We start from the raw sequence: 16,534 nt of genomic DNA, 5'->3' as shown, positions 1-16,534 counted from the left end.
GGCCAGTGGGGTAAGAGGCAAGGCTGGGGCAAGACTGAGCCATCATGTTTATTTAGAAGATGGGATTTCAGTGTGTGTGTGTGCTCTAAACAGGAAGTCCATGATTCAGATAAAGTGCTCCCTGTAGGAAGGTGCTCTACCAAGAGCCAGGGAAGGATGGAGAGCTAGGCAGCCCCTCCCCCACTGACCTCCACAAGGGCTGTGCTCTTGTTTTTATTCATTATTTCTTTTATTTCTCTTTATTATTATTAATATTATTATTATTTGCTTTCGCTGTGGTCACTATCATTGGCAAAGTTCTTTTTTTTTTTTCCTTTTTTTTTTTTTTTCTCAGCTTTTCCTGGATATGGGGCTCCTGGCTTTGAAAGATTCCACTCCGGTTTGAAGATGCCAAAGGCTGCTTGAGATGTGGCCTTGAACTTCCGGCTGGGAAGAGGTTGTGTAGAAATCACTCTTGGTTTAAAAAAAAAAAAAAAAAAAAAAATTGAAAACTAAAACAAAGAAAACTCTCCACAATCTCTAGGTCACTCTTTTCTCCACCAGTGATCCAACTGCCCAGAAGAACCAGTGAAGGGAGGAGAAACGGACAGTGGGCACCGGGCTGCCTCCCGGGGCAAGCAGGGAGAGCTGTCATCCATGGCTTCTTCCGGCCATGGCGGTGTGAAGGGAAGGGGGTAGGTTTTTTTGTTTTTTTTGTTTTTTTTTAAAGAAGGAAAGAGAGCCCAGTGCCTTGAGTTAAGATACTGTCCCAACTCCAGGGCTACCTGCAGCCCCTGCCTAGGCTACTTCCCACGGTCACCTCCTCATCCAGGAGATGCATAATTAAAAAAAAAAAAAAAATCAAAACAAGACCCTAAATAAAACATAATCCAAAAAGAAATGACGTGGAGGAATGGAGAAGAAAGGAGAGGAGGGTGGAAAGGGCCGGTCTCTGAATGCATAATTCCCGAGCCACCGGGGCTGGGGAGAAGGGTCCCCAGCGTCCATGCCTGCTTGGCGTTAGCTTGTCACATAGTGTTTGGTGGACGGCTGCCCATACACCCTGTAGAAATCCTGGTGGCCAGGCTGCTGAGAAGCGTCGAGCCAGTCTCTGACCGCCAGGCCGGGAAGGGACTGAGGGACGGAGGGTGTGGGTGGAAGTGGGTGTGAGTATTCCTGTGAGGGCACTGTCCAGGGGAAGTGGCCGGATCTGGGGTACGGCTGGTGGCCACTGTGGTTGGCCACGGAAGAGCAGTAACAGTTGTCCACAGAACAGACGAGAATCTTGCGGCCGCCATACTGGGGAAGCATGGGCTGCTGGGTGGCAGAGCCGTTGGGGTACTGCGAAGGGGGAAACACGGGACTCGAGTGTACTGGCTGGGCACCGCCTGGCAGAGCCACCAAATGCTGCGTGGAGCTGCAGGGCCCCAGGGGTTGACCAGACTGCCCCTCGCTGCTGGCTGTGCCCGCTGCCCCGTACTGGCCGCCTACTGGGCCCGACGAAGTCTCCAGGAAGCTAGCCTCTGGGAAGGCTGTTGAGTGCTTGCGCTTTTCGGCCCCAGAGCTGTTCACACCACAAGGGTACAGGGGGACGCTCTGTAGGAAGGGCACCGGTGTGCTGAAGGGACCTGTGGAGAGTTTGGAATAAATGTTGCTGAAGTTCCCAACCCAAACAACCCAGGTTTCCTCTCCCGGGGGGTTTTGAACCTCTGTGGGTCCAAATGTGTGACATCTTGGTTGGTGTTTACTATTTTTATATTCTAACTGAAAACAAAACAAAACCGAAGCTCAGGAAGGTCACATAATGCCACTTGCCCAAGGTTCCATGCTAGAAGTGGCAAAGCCAGGGTATAAGCCCAGGTCTGCCTGGGTAGAGCTATACTGCCTCTTGGAAATGGTACTGGCTGGTAGTTACCCCTGCCCAGAGGCCTTTAACCCCCCCTTACCTTCTAGCATCTTCCGCAACTGCTTCTCCTTCTTGGCCACCTCGTTTAGGAAGAGTTTGGAGTTCAGGTGGCCGATCTTAGGGGGAGAAAGGCTGCTGCCCGTGCAGGTCTGGGTCCTGGGGGGGTGGGGCAGTGGACGAGGCATTGGCTGTGAGGGGGTGTCACCCGTGAGCCCGCCCTTCCTCCCCACCAGTGGGCGTGGCCCTCTCTGCCCTCCCTCAGACTGTGTTCTGGAGGACTAGGGGCTCTCATCTCACCTGTCCATTAGGATTTTCACAGACTTGGTGTTCTACAAGGGAAGGGGAGAAGGTCAGTCAGTGGGAAAGGCACGGCAGAGCAGCTCTGGCTACTGAGCATGGCAAGGCTCCTGTTGTTGGAAACAGAATCTCAAGTATCCCAGGCTGGCTTAGAACTAAGCACTAGGATGACCCTGAACTATCCTCCTGCCTCCACTTCCCTGTGCAGATTATAAGAGAGTGTGGCAACGGGGCATAGTATATGGTACCAAAGAACAAGTAAGTCCTGAGCTTTGTGCATGCCAGGCAAGTACCATATACCCTGAGCTGCATTCCCATCACGTCTTCTTTGTACCCATTACATCTGGGAGAGTGTGTCACAGGCCCTTTGCTGGGTCTCTTTGTTATGTAGTTCTAGGTGTCCTAGAACTCACTCTGTAGACCAGGCTGGGCTGGCACTCTGAGACCCACCTGCCTCTTACTCCTCCTGAGTGCTGGGGTTAACAGTGTGAACCACCTAGTCCAGACCTTTGAAATCTGGATGTCAGAAGCATGTAATGATGTTCGCGATGTCAGATTGTGTTACACATATGATCCAAACAGGACACCACAGTCCAACCCATCCACAACAACCTGTCTGAATTTTCTTACCATGTGACACACATAACTGCCCGTGCCAGTTCTACCCAGTATTTGTTCTTAAATGAGGTAGGTGCCAAAATTTGTTTCTTTTAGTTTTCAAAGCTTAAAAAAAGAATCTGGATTAACAGATAAAGGATGGCAGACTAACAGATAATAAAGGATGGTGGACTAAAAGATAAAGGATGGCGGACTAACAGATAAAGGATGGCAGACTTCAAGGCTTAGGAAGCATCCGTGACTTGCCCAAGGTCATAGAACTAGGAAGAGCAGTTGGACAAAGTCTAGCCCACGCAGGCTGGCTCCAAAGACAAGGGAGGTGAAGCAGTTGGGGAGCAGGGCTGTGCAGAGCGGGGGGGCCCCAGTCCCACCTTCATGAAGCCGACGTCCTCCGTCTTGTCGAAGAGACGCTGCAGGGAGCCCAGCAGCTTCTTGGCCTCCTGCATGCGCTCCCCAAGGTGCAGCGCCTGCGCCGCGTTCTCGCTGCAGAACTTGGCTTGTGCCTTGTCCAGGACCTCCACTGTCTGCCGCAGGTCCTCATCCAGCAGCTGGTGCAGCTTTTCGTACTGCAGCCGCACCTCCTCCTTCAGCTGGCTCACTTTCTCCTGCAGCGATGCAGGGACGGGCAGACACATGAGCACTGAGCGATCTCAGGCTGACATCACTACCCCAACTCCATTTCTGATGCTGGGGTCTGGGCTCTTGAGCCCCCTGCCTTCTGAGGGTAAGGTGTGACCCACCAACTCCCCATGTATAGCACTGGGCTGTGTGCCAACCACTCTTGACCTGTGGGCTCCTATTCCGATAGGTGAGTGATTGACAGGTGGCTCCGGCACAGAGCGCCTCAAGACCCCTAAAAAAGAACTCACCTAAGACCCTGCACCCCCATCACCCCACGTGTGCTCAGGGTTCACTACCTCCACCAGGCGCTTGTCTGACTCGAGCTTGTACAGCTGGTCCTCAATGTCCTGCTCTCTCTCCTCCAGCCGCTCCTGCTGCTTCATTAGCATCTTCTGTAGGGACAGTTGGAATAGCAGTGTGAGAATGGGGTGCTGCTCCAATATCACCCTCTTGTTCACAGAGTCTTCCCAGAGGTCCTCTGACTCAAGATGACCTAAAATCTCTACCAGCCAGCCTCCCTGGCCCTCAAGCAGCACCAGGACCAGCAGTTTTCAGTAACGGGAAACAAGGGTCTTCCTCTACGGGTAGTCAAGCCCCGAGCTTTCTAAGAGCAGGCTCTGCCCGCAAAACACTTGCAGCCCCTGCTTTCTAGGGACCCATCACTTCATTATATTTAGAAGCGGGTTCATCTAGTCACCCCAGCCATCCATGAGGTAAGTACTGTACTATCTTCATTCACAAAGGATGAAACTGAGGCCTGGAGAGGTCTGACAACCTGGCTACAGCCATCCGGCCAATGGAGCCGAAGGGATGGCTCAGTGGTTAGGAACGCCCACTGCTCTCGTGGTAGACCCAGAGTCAGGTTCCGTTCCCAGGACCAGTCAGGCAGCTCACGGGCGGTTCAGGGGACTCTGACTCCTCTGGCATTCACAAGTGCTCCTAGACACACATATAGTTGAACAGCCTTCCAAGGTGACACAGGCTCTTGAGCTCGCCTTATATTTGCCTTGTTCTATAGCTCAGCAACAAAGCCACCCTTCCTTGCTCCTGAGGCTAAGCCCCAGTCGCAGGAGTCTCGTGGTTCAGCACCTCAGCAGGACTAGTAAAGAGTGACTCTGAGGCTTTCAAAAACAACCTGCTGCCAGGGCAAGGTGCTTTTCCAAGCTCTCAAAAAAAAAAAAAAAAAATCGTATTTATTTTATTTTGTATATGAGTGTTTTGCCCGAACATAACTATGTGCACCAGGTATCTGTCTGGCACTGGCTGAGGTCAGAAGGGATTGGATTTGGATCCCCCTGGAAATGGAATTGGATGCAGGTTCTCTGCAAGGGTTACTAATGTCCCTAATTGTCTGTTTCTACAATCCTTTATCCCATCACAAACACACCTCTCCAGATGAAGTCTCTCCCACCTAACATGACTGCCTCCTTTCAGATAATTCCCCATGGCCAGGCACCATCCATCCGCTAGTGTAGGGTAAAGTACGTCTTTGGCTGGGTCAGGAGCTCCACGTGCCTTTAGAAGGTCCTGTGACTGTCTGCCTCTCCAGGATCGCCCCAGCCCTGTGCTCACAGGACACTTCAGTTCTTCCTGTCATTTCCTGCCAGCCAACAGTACCCCCTTCTTTGTCTGCTTTCTGAGGCCCAACTCTGAGGAACTTTCCATGACCCTGTTTGTTCTGAGTTGGTACAGGTCTTCCTACCCTGGTCGTGTGGTCTGTCGGCTGTCACGTCCTGCCCTACTGGGTAGCAGTGTTCTTTAGTATACCAGCTACTTTTTACATTGATGTTAATACAAAACAAAGTAAGGCAGATATGGACATACTGGCTACCAACCCTAGCACTGGGAAGCTGACAGGAGTTTTAGGGGCTGGAACCAGTACATAGAAAGACCTTGACTCAAAAAAAAAAAAAAAAAACAACAAGAGAAAAAATGGAGGGCAGCTTCAGGCTCCCAGATGCACCAGCCTCACTTTAGGGGTTTAACAACAGCTACTGTACATAAAATGCTGCCACTCGCAGGAAGTCATGTGGCAGCTCTAGCCTAGCATCCCCTCACTAGGCTACCGCCCCCTACTGTTACTGTTGTGTTACAACATGGAGGATAGAGCCCAGGGCCTTACCCAAGCTAGGCAAGTGCTCTACAGACCTGCATCTTCCGCTCACATTCTGATACTCTGTATTTCACTCACAAATCATGATCTGATTTCTCTAGAAATTTCAACCCCCTCTCCCTCCCTCCCCCCCCCCTCTTTCTTTCTTTCTTTCTTTTTTTTTTCTTTTTTTTTTTTTGGTTTGGTTGGACAGTGTTTCTCTGTGTAACAGTCCTGGCTGTCCAGGAATTCACTCCGACAGGCCCAGAACTCACAAGATATCTTATCTCTGCCTCCAGAGTGTTTGGATTAGAGGTATGTGCCAACACCCATCCAGCATTCATTTCAACCCTCTTGGGGTTGAAAATGGGACTGAGCTTTGGCTTGGGATGGTGGCACACATCCAAAGTACTAGTTCTATGAAGGTGAAGCAGGAGGATCACTGTAAGTTCAAGGCCGGTCTGAACCAGAAGGGGGGAAAATAAGAATTGGTGTTAGATAGGCATGATGGTGCAAGCCTTAGTTCCTACTCTGGGGACACTGAGGGACAAGTTTGAGGTCATTCTTGGCTATAAAGGGAGACCCTGATTCAAAAAAAAAAAAAAAAAAAAGGCTTTGCAGCCACCCTTTTACCCTTCTTTGGCAGGAGGACCTAGTTGTTGTTGAACACTTTTCCAGAAACATCCAAGGGTGAAGCACAAGGTTCTGCAAAGCAGCTCCCAGAAACTCAGGGGAAATGTCCACCAGCAAGGGCACTTCTCTTCCTCTGTGGGGGCCTTTAGTCTCACCACATAACCCCTGCTCACCTTCCCTGCCCGGAGCTAGGCTCCTAACAATTCCTTCCTCACCACCCCCACCCTTATTATGTATGAGGGAATCAAGGCCAGCAGGAAACTTCAGGCAGATCTATTCTCGAAAGGTTGCTAGCCAAGAAACAAAGAAGAAAGATGCTGAGGGGTGAGGTGAAGGTAGGGCTCTCTCCCTAGGCTTTGAAAGCCTGGAGTTTGTCCCAGCTGGTTCTTCCTTCAGTGACCCGGCAGACCTTGCCCTTGTCAGCCAGAGTGCCCAGATTGACAATAAATATAGCTTGTATGGGATAAACGGAGGTGACTACAGGACTGCCCAGAGGCACATCTGAGCAACCTGGGCCCCGAGACCCCTGCGTGCACATACACTTACACCCAATTACAAGTAATGACTGTTGGGTCGTTGGAGACCCCAGACAACCAAGGGGCTGGCATTGAAACTTTCTTGGGGGAGTTAAAGAGGCAGTTCAGCGGCTAAGAGTGCTAGCTGCTTGGGAGGAGAGGACCCACGTTTGATTCCCCGTGCTAACAGAGGCTTACAACCATCTGTAAATGACCCCAGTTCCTGGGGTTCCAACACCTGCACACACGCAGTATACATACACACAGGCAGGCAAAATACTCACACACACTTAAAAAAAACAAGCTTCACTGTAAATGGGAGGCCTCCCCCCCTCTCCTATATCACAGGAGCTCAAACGGCACGCTGGCTGCCTATCATGTGTGTGCACAGGTGTGACTCACACCGAACCAAGCGCCCCAGATACACACCAGGGTCCAGGCCACCTGATAGCTCAGGCTCTCACCACTCCATGCCTGCCTGCCCGAGTCATGGATGACCAGGTCCCTGAACAGAGATGAGGGAGGGAGGCCAGGCTGAGTCTCAGGGGAAGGAGAAGACACACAGACAAAGGCTCTAACCAACCTAACTTCTCCTGGGCTGGGAAAGATTCTTGCCCTGCAAGCCAGGGAGGGCCCCTCCTGCTTCCCCACTGAGGCCCTTCAGGAATTTATGACTACTACCCATCCCTGCCTCCTGCTCAGCCCACTCTCTCCTCTTAGGCATTCCCAAGAAGCATCCCTACCCTGGGATGCTAGTGTTGGGCCTCAGCTTCAGGATTCGGGGTTGGGTCCAGCCAAGGCCCGGTGAAGACAGTAACCCCAACAGGTAGGGGGGCTGGTTTCCCCTTGTCACCTCACAGACCCCCTTTTCTCAGGGCAGGAAGGGGAAGGAAGCTCACCAATGAGAGATTCAGGGCTGGCAAGGCTGGGCAAGCCCCTCCCCCAGCTTCCCAGGGAGCGGTGCTACTTCAAGAGGCAGATGCTGCTCCACCACCACAGTTCCACCAACTCAAAAAAATCAAATGGGAGCCTGGCATGGTGGCGCGCGCCTTTAATCCCAGCACTTGGGAGGCAGAGGTAGGTGGATTTCTGAGTTCGAGGCCAGCCTGGTCTACAAAGTGAGTTCCAGGACAGCCAGGGCTACACAGAGAAACCCTGTCTTGAAAAACAAACAAACAAACAAACAAACAAACCAAAACAAAAATCAAATGGGCTGAGCATGGTGGTGCACACCTTTAATCCTGGCACTTGAGAACTGAGGCAGAGGCAGGGGAATCCCTGTGAGTTTAAGTCTACAGAGTGGATGTATCAGGTGCCAGAGCTACATGCATAGAGACTCCATCTCAACAAACAAAAAACCCTAAAGCAACCAAGCAGGAAGATGCTGGAGGACCAGGGGCTTGGGAGGCGCAGCCTGCATCCCCTCCCCACTCTCAGCAGCCTCGGTCTAGCCCAGGATCTCCCCACCTTCCCCGGGGGAGTCAGTTCCCTTTGGGGAAAAACACAGATGAGGTTGGATTCCATCTCCCAGCTTGAGTCCCATCAAGGCACTCCAAAACAGGGAGTAGAGGCTTTTTAAACTGCCTGTGCCCCCCGCCCCCATAAGCTTCCTGGACTGCGGCCCAACTTAAGTGCGTGGAAGGCGGAACCATGTCTAGAAGCAATGCAGGGACCAAGGTCTCTGGAGAGAAGCCTAGAAGTGTGGGACTTGATCACTGTTCCTTTACCTTCGGGCTTCAGCATTCTGGGATCTACTGGCCTGTGAACTTCCATGCCCTCCATGGCTCCAGAGTGCCCATGTATCTCAGACCTGCTTCCATGCCCTGGTGCCCACCCGACCACGAGGGGCACTCATAAGGGCCTAACTTCTGCCCTGCCACCTCAGGCTCCTCTGGACCAGCTAGGCCCCGTTGGCATTTTGCTTGCTGCCAGACTAGACCAGGCAGATGGGTAAGGGCTGTGAGAGAGTAAGGGCTGTGTAAAAGTTAATAAATAATAATAAACCCTCAAGCCAACCTTGAAGAGAAGGGAGGTCAGGGGAGACCGGGATGAGGGCCAGGGCAGAGGCAGGCCCCAGGTTTGTAGGCAAGGCTGAGGTTGGCTCTGGCAGCCCCTGTGATAAATGTGAGGGGACAAGAAAGGGGCCAGGCTAATGGGAAAGAACACATCTCCTTGCTTAGGTCATGCCAGCCTTGGCTCCCTGATTCAGCCTAGAACCTTGTAGAACTTTCTTCCCAAGCTTAAACTACCCTTACTTCCCCATCTAATCCTTTATCCCAAGATCCAATGAGCAGGCTCCGTGGCACAAGCATTTTCCTGTCCCCTCCAGAAAGTCCCACTTCCCTGCCACAGTGTCTGCTTTGGCCTACCATGTGAACCCCTTAAGCGGGGGAAACCACAAACCCAGGGGTAAGGGGTGGCGAGCACAGGCGCCAGGGCAAGGAGAAAGCTACAGACTCAGCCATCCCCACAGGCCACCAGCATGAGAGGGCTTCCCAGATGCAGAGCCGAATTAGCTTTTGCTGCGCACAGAGCAGCCTCTGGGGCAGCAGAACAAAGAGGCGAGAGAGAAAGCCCCCCTTTGTCTGGGTTTGAATGCCAGGCCGGCCAGGGAGGAAGGTTTTCCCAGAGCCAGGGATGAGCTGGCCAGGCCTGCTCGCTTAGCCCAGGGCAGAGGCCCAAGTGAGGCTGTTCACCCAGATCCTCCCGACTCCCCAGCTCTGCAGCACCCACTGGGGCTCTGTCCTAACTCCAACACCCACCACAGGCAACAGCTTACCCTAACATGAATCCCAACCTTCTCTCCCTTCCTGAAGTTCCCCAGATAAGGAAGTCCCAAGCCCCCTGGAGGGCTCACAGCCTACCTATTACCTGTTCGAGCACTTAGCAAGTGGCGTTCTGAAATCAAGGACAGGAAATTCAGTTTGCGGGGATCACCAGCGAGGCCTAAACAGCCTGCCCTGTACCCCACTCCCATCTCACCTGACACCCACACTTCTCTCACAGACATAAACACATGAGCATACTCTCTCCACTCCACAGCCACATAGGAAAGTAGTGCCAATTAAGTCAGTTGTGCACACTGATACCCATGTGAGAAAAAATAGAATTAGTCACAATAGACAGACAGACAGATGCCCTGAGTCCATAACTGCTGTCAGGTGGAGCAATCAGTGGGAGTGTATGACAGGCTCCTGGCTGTCAGCTGGATCCTGGGGTAGAGGCAGGGGACTGGACCTCTGCCTGAGGCTTCTCTTAGGTCCCAGGGAGGAAGCCAAAGCAGGCTTCCTTCTCTAAGGACTCAGGATGATCAAGGAAAGGACAGAGCTCACACTACCCTCTTCCCCACACACAGAGCTTCCCCACTCTGTCTGCATTTGGCAGAGGGAAGGGTGGGTCTGAACTTCCTGAATCGGCCTGTAACCCTAGCCCCAGCTCAGCAGAGACCTCTAGGCCTCCCTCTCACACCCGGATGGACTCTCTACAGGGATCTTGTGCATCCCCACCCCACCCCATCCCACACAGGCATCTGGGACTCTCACTCTCAGCAACTACAACTCTCAGCAGTGGGACTGTGTTCTCAGAAAACACCTCTTTTCCATAAGAGGGAGGGGATAAGGCGCATGGTTCAGGCCAATATCTCCAGCCTGCTTCCGGGGTCCTAGACATGACACAGAAGCACAAAAGCCATGCAAGCTCACGTGTGCACATCTGCAAAGCCCCTCACTGCATGACTGGGACTTCTCTTGGGTCCTTTCTATGTTGGGAGAGTTCATTAAGAGAGCCCCCAACTCCCATCAGCCCCCCATTACTAAGATGAACCCTTAAACTTAAGAGGCTTGAAGGGATCTTGTCTGACATTCAGGATTGCTAGGCCTGAACCCACCAGATGTCTCAAGCCTGGGCCCACAGCCCAAAGGAAAAACCCTCCGAGGGCACAGGTGTGTCCCAGGGAGTGAGCTCAAGGCCCCATCTGCTTGGCACCCAGTCCTCTCAAAGGCAGAATGGGGCCATGTCCTGGCCTGCACGGGCCTAACTCTTGAGTGCCACCCCTTCCTGATGCTCCACCCAAGCCACGGGCTCAAGTACACAAAGGTAGGTGCTTGTGAGTATTTGGAGACAGAGCTACGGGAAGGGTTAAGTGGGGGGTGGGGTGGGGGTGATGTTGGTGTTGATGGTGGTATTGGGGGTGGTGGGTTTCTTGTTATTCTTGTTTTTCCGAGACAAGGTCTCACTATGTAATCCTGACTGGCCTTGAACTCAGAGATCTGCCTGCATCTGCCTCCGCAGAGATGGGATTAAAGTTGTGGGCCACCACACCCAGCACTCAAAAACGCCCAGCAGCGGCGTTAACTATTTCCAGCCAACTGAGCCGGACCCTAACCCACTGTGAGGGCAGGTGAGAAATAAGATTATTTTTTGTGGTTCTCTGTGTTTTTGCTCCTATACCTTGGAAAATTCTGGTACCCTTTTCCACAGCACTAGCAAAGACCCTTTCAGGGAGACTCCCTCCAGCATGAGGAAACCAGTTGAGGCAAAGCCCTCTCCTTCTGGATAGCCAAGAGAAGACAGGGTTTTCTAGTCAGCTTTTCCTCACAGCTCAGCTCCTCCCCAAGGGTGAGAGCTCTGCCTCTGCATTCAATAAGTCAGACTTCTACTTGAGTGATAAGGGGCTACTGAAGGGTTTTCAAGCCTGGGGCACCAGAGAAAATGGACGTGAGGAACCTGGAGGAAGATAAGCCTGGGGCACAGATGCTGAGCTCACAGAATTGCACATCTGGCCCTAACGCAAGTCACTCTTTCTGAGCTTGCCCCATAGGCATGAGAGCACATGCACACATTCAAGCGCATACGTGTGTGTGTGTGTGTGTGTGTGTGTGTGTGTTTTCCAGGTCCACTCTACAAGCAAATGTCACCCTTTCCTCCCAATCTTAAACTCAGACATAGCCATTTGAGGGTAAATGTAGGCACACATTAGGATACCCTCCTAGTACCAAGCCAGGTATTAAGTTTTTCTCCCTACCCCAAGACATCCCTAGCACTTAGGGGGTGCAGACACATGGGCTAACCACACAGTCTACGGTCCCCATTCAGTCCTATCTTCCCTTCTACTCACTTTCTACAGCCAACCCCAGGACAGAGACTCAGACGGCCGTCTTTTCTCCAGCCTTTCCCTGCCCTTTCCCAGCCTCCACCCCTATGGTCTTTATTAATAGCAGCAGCCTCAACCCTGGGTAAAGTGTGGGCTCTGCCTAACCCGAGTCAGGGGAGGAGGACCACAGGGCTCCTCCACTTCCCCAGGACTTGGCCTTTCCCAGCTGCTGGGGAGGAGTGACTCCACTTCTCCAACCCCCACACTTCCTTTAAGAAACCAGAGGCCTCTCCTGGCACAAAACCCCAGAGCTGGCCCATGCAATTGCAAACTAATTATACAGCAAATTTTGTTGTCCCCGCCCTCAGCCTGCGGTGGCCCTTCTGCCTTTGGTTGGTTGTATATGTGTGGTTTTTAATTGCTAAACAGTGACTCATTTAGATTGGTCCCCTCCTTGTCTCCGTCCAGCCCCCACAACCACCAAGGAAACAGCTCGAATCTCCATTCTGGACAGGCCCAGCTTCCTCCTACAGCAGCAGTTGGCCTCCAGGGGCCCCCCACCCTAAACACACACTCCCAGTCCTACCAAACCCAGCCCTGCTCCCTTAGCTCAAGACCCCTAGCAAGAGCTTTCAAGATGGCTCAGTCTTAGCTCCACTCCTTCTTCCCGGTGTGACTCAACCCAGAGTGGCAGGGGACCCGAGAGGAACCTGGGAGGAGCCCCCTTCCAGTGAAAGGGACGGAAGTATGCCCCACTCCAGTTCCCTAGCCAGGCCCAGAGGCCTAAGAGGGGGAAGGCGGTTTTGACATTGGCTGCTGCAGTAGGGTGTATACAATGGGAGGGGGTGCGGTTCGTAATCACCCAGCCGGCAGCCCAGGGGAGCCAGCTGCCTGAAACCAGATTTCAACGCAGTTCAACCTTAAACCCACAGGACTCTTTTTCCGTCTTCCACGTCCCCTCCCCAAATGTGGGAGGGCCGTGTAAGAGGGCAGGGCTGGGAGGAAAGAGCCCAGGGTGAAGAAGCCACATACTTTAAGGTTTGTTCATGCCAGGCGCAGGCAGCATACAAGTATAGAGCGAGCAGCCCTAGCCTGGGGAGCGTCTACTAGGACGGATTGAAAGAGCTGACAGTCGGGGACTCCTCTGGACACCCAGGCCTTACCCAGCTAGATGCCAGAGTTCTGCTCTATCTCCGGAAGCTCCCCCCCCTCAACCCCCAGCGTGTTTCCAGTAGAGCTGAAAACTAACATGGCTGCTTTGTTTACTTCCTCATTGGTATGCCAGCATCATGGATCATGTCAGCCACAGCAGCGGCACCAGGACACTCATTACATAAACAGCAGCTGGAGAAGCAGGACCGGGGTCACTGCCTTGGTGACTTCCCGTAGAGCTTACAGAAACAATGCAGGGGGGGGGGTGAACTGCGCAAAACAGAAAAGCAACACTCAAAACTACTTCTAACAGCCTCCCCCCAATTCCATAAGTGACTTGAAAGAGGGATCCTAAGGGCGCAGGTGCGAGAATGCATCCAGCAGCCGGGCCTTTTCCCCAGGACCTTGCCCCCCAAAACTTTCAAGGAAGAGTTTGGAAGAGGGCCTCTAGGCTAATGTCACGAGAGTCAGCTTGTGCGGATGGGTGGCTCCCAAGCTGTGTGTGTGCGTGAGTGCGCGCGTGTGTTCGCGCGCGTTCCGTGTACTTGCCCGTATCTCATTCCTCCGTATCTCCACGTCACACACCGAGTGTCCCTGATGCGCGCCGCTGTAGTAGCAGCAGTACTGGCACACGGCCACCTGCTCGGCCTCGCAGTGGTACAGGCGGTAGGCGTTGTGCTGCGGGCAGCTCCAGGCCCGCACGTCGTCCGCCTCCACCAGGAGGTGCCCGCGGGCGGTGGAGGGCTGCTGCAGGTGCGTCTGCACGTGAGACTGGCAGCAGGGAGCCTCGCAGCGCAGGCAGACCTTCTGTGCCGGCAGCGGGGGGCCGCGGCGACAGAACACGCAGTGCAGTGCCGTCGGCGGCTTCTCCACGTGCAGGGCGTTGAACTTCTCCACGATGTTGGTGAGCTTCAGGTTCTTCTCCAGGCCCGGCTTCTGATTGTAGGCCTGGTTGCACTCCGGGCAGCGCACAAGGCCACTGTCCTTGGCCCAAGCCTCGCCGATGCAGCCCCGGCAGAAGTTATGTTTACACGGCAGCTGCACCGGTTCCACGAAAACGTGCAGGCAGATGGGGCAGATGAGCTCCTCTTCAAAGCAGTTCTTCCAATTCTCCGCCATGGCGGCTGCGGGCAGGGGGCCCGGGTAGACCTCTCTAACTCCCCAACCCTGGGGATCCGTCTGGTACAGCTGGGGACCCACCGAGCCCGGAGCTCCGGTCCCCGCCGGCCGCGCCAGTCGCTCAGTCACCAGCGCCTTCCGCGTGCCCGCCCCCCAGAGGAGGGAGCCTGGGTCCTCGCGCCGCGCGCGCCGCCGGCTGCGTCTCCTCTTCCTGGCGAGTGGCTAGCGGGAGGCGGCGGGCTGCGCCAGGGCCGCGGCCGGGGCACCAGCCCTGGAGGGGAGTGCCGTGGTCCAAATTCCATATAACAGACCGCCTCCCGGGCAGCGCGGCTAGGGCAGCGGCGGCCCGCGGCCTGCGCTCGGCCCCGCGGCTGACATCGGGGCGCGCCCCGCGGCGCACCGAGCGGGGGAGCCGCACTCTTCCTTTGGCGGCGACGGTGGCTCCCTTCTGGCTGGTGCGAGCCGCGCCTTCCTCGCCTGGATCCCGGCCGAGGTCCGAGGGGGCACGGGAAGCTAGTTCGGCCGCGCCGAGGCTGGCTGGAGCCGGAGTCGGCGAGCAAGGCGCGCCGGCGGTCCCCGGGCCGTGGCGCAGGCGTCCCCCAGCTGGCCGGCCGGCTGCGGGTGGCAGGGCGCGGGCGGGCCGACTCCGGGGCGCTGCGTGCGCGCTGGGGCAGTCATTCAGATGAAATTCCAGTCCCCGGCCAGAGACACCAGCCCGCCTCTGCCTTCCTCCTCCCTTCACAAATAGAAACGGAAGGGGGAGGGAGAGAAGTGGAAAAAAAAAAAAAAAAAAAGGCAACCAGAGAGGGAGGGAGGGAGGGAGGGAGAAGCCCGGGAGGTGCTCCGGCCTGACCCCCTCGTCGCTACTTCTGCGCTCCCTGGAGGCCCCGCGCAGGGCGCCCCCGCCGCGGAGAGACCCCACTCCCTGTCCCCGCGCTGGGCGGGCGCCTCGTCTGCGCTGAGGAAAACAAGGATTGATCAAACTAGAAAGGAATTTTTCTCAACTGCTAATGAACAGGAGGCTCGGCTCCCGGCCCTCCCCTCCCCCCGCCCGGCCCTCCCCCTTCGCCCCCCCACCCCTCCCCCCCACTTTCTTTTCTTCTCGGCCTCTGCTCCGGCCTGGAAGGCTCGGGGCTGCGGTCGGAGCCAGCCTGCGGCGGCGGCGACGGAGCCAGGCCGAGCCAGCCGGGCCGGGTGCGTCCTCAGCGCCCAGCCATCTTGAGCTCCCAGCGGCCGCGGTGGGGACTGGGGTCCGGGCGCGCGCTCGAGGGTCCTGTAGCTCGCTTTTCCACCCCTCCCTTTGGTGGGATTTTTTTTCCTCCAAGGGGAGGGCTGGTGGCTTCCAACAAATTAGGAGAGAGAGAAGGAGAAAAATGCCAAGTCTTGATTTCTCTCTACCTCTGCTCCACCCATCCCGATCCTTTCCAAAAAAAAATTCTTTTAAAAAGATTAGAATTGGAAGAAGTCGGTAGAAGGAGAGCGCCTGCTGCCCCCAGCGCTGCCCGGGCGACGCGTCCGGGGCGGGCCCGCGCCCGTCGCTCTGTCCGTGGGTCCGTTTGTCCTCCTGCAGCTTCTCAAGTGAGGGGAGGGCGGGCACTCCGGGCAGGGTCTCCGCTGCGGCTGTCGCTTCAGAGCTTTATCCTTAGATCAAAAAAAAAAAAAAAAAGGAAGAAAAAAAGGGGGGGAAAAAAAGGAAGAAACCACCCCCCAGCCCGAACACTCATCACAGCCACCTTCAGCCATCTTGCGTGTATTATTTCAAGAATAATCTGTTTAATAGAAATAGCTGCGTCTCTGGCCCCCTTTTCTGCATCCTGGGGTTCCGCCCCCTTTTAATAATAATCTCGATAATAAAAATGATCAGCGGGCCGGGCAGTTAGAAGCTGCTTTTTTTCTGCCTCGGGTCTCTCCGCTTTCTTCCCTCTAAGAAGGGACACTAGGGGCTCACGCTGGGGTTGGGGGTGCGGCCCCCCGGTCCCCGTCACCAGCGCAGCGAGGAAAGGCCTCTCTCGCCCCTGCCTGGAGCAGCACGGGCGGGGGAGAGCCTCGGCCCGCGGGACTCACGGACGGGGCACACTGGGCACACTGTCTCCGGGCCCCGGTTCGCAGCTGCCCCGCATACAATGGGTTCGAAGCAGAGTGAAGAGGGCAAGATGGGGGTGAGAGAAGGCAGGAGGACTGCGGCGCTCGGGGCTCCCGGATAAGGGCGATAGAAGCGGAGGGGGGGCAGGGGTGTCCCTACATCAAGGCTGGTCCCGCTACTCGGAAAGGGGGCGGGGAGACAGGCGTCGGGGGGGGGGGGGGGGGAGGCGAAAGCGGCAGGCGGCGCCTTTAATCAGCACCCGCTGGCTCAGCCCACCCGGTACGAGCGAAATAAACGGGGAGGGGGGAGGGGAGGGGCGTACTTTCCGGAAGTGCTGTTACAGCGGCTTTGATTCTTGGCCCCGCCCCTTTCCCTGTCTGGGATTAGGGCTGTTCCTGAAACGGCTTAGACTATTGGTCAACAAGGA

General features: G+C 55.1%; 1 protein-coding gene across 1 annotated transcript; it reads right to left on the bottom strand.

Annotated features, from left to right (window-relative positions):
* Positions 1-207: 207 nt before the first annotated feature.
* Positions 208-14,813, bottom strand: Trim8 (tripartite motif containing 8). Its single transcript, XM_021205527.2, has 6 exons — positions 13,455-14,813; positions 3,718-3,813; positions 3,172-3,405; positions 2,183-2,214; positions 1,926-2,041; positions 208-1,607 (listed from the first exon to the last, which is right to left on the bottom strand). Exons 1-6 carry the CDS (start codon positions 14,022-14,024, stop codon positions 1,000-1,002), a joined length of 1,656 nt encoding a protein of 551 aa, XP_021061186.1. The 5' UTR covers positions 14,025-14,813; the 3' UTR covers positions 208-999.
* Positions 14,814-16,534: the final 1,721 nt, after the last annotated feature.

Source organism: Mus pahari, chromosome 1 (genome assembly GCF_900095145.1).
Source record: "Mus pahari chromosome 1, PAHARI_EIJ_v1.1, whole genome shotgun sequence".
Lineage (NCBI taxonomy): Eukaryota > Metazoa > Chordata > Mammalia > Rodentia > Muridae > Mus > Mus pahari.
Note: the sequence above shows the minus strand (reverse complement) of the source record. Positions and strands in the feature narration are given on the sequence as shown.

Bases quoted from the DNA above. Each gene is read 5' to 3' on its own strand.
- Trim8 (XM_021205527.2), bottom strand. From the start codon at position 14,024: ATGGCGGAGAATTGGAAGAACTGCTTTGAAGAGGAGCTCATCTGCCCC. The intron at 3,406-3,717 runs GTAGTGAACCCT...GCATCGCTGCAG, and splicing joins CAGACAAGCGCCTGGTGGAG to GAGAAAGTGAGCCAGCTGAA. The intron at 2,042-2,182 runs GTGAGATGAGAG...CCACCCCCCCAG, and splicing joins GTGAAAATCCTAATGGACAG to GACCCAGACCTGCACGGGCA.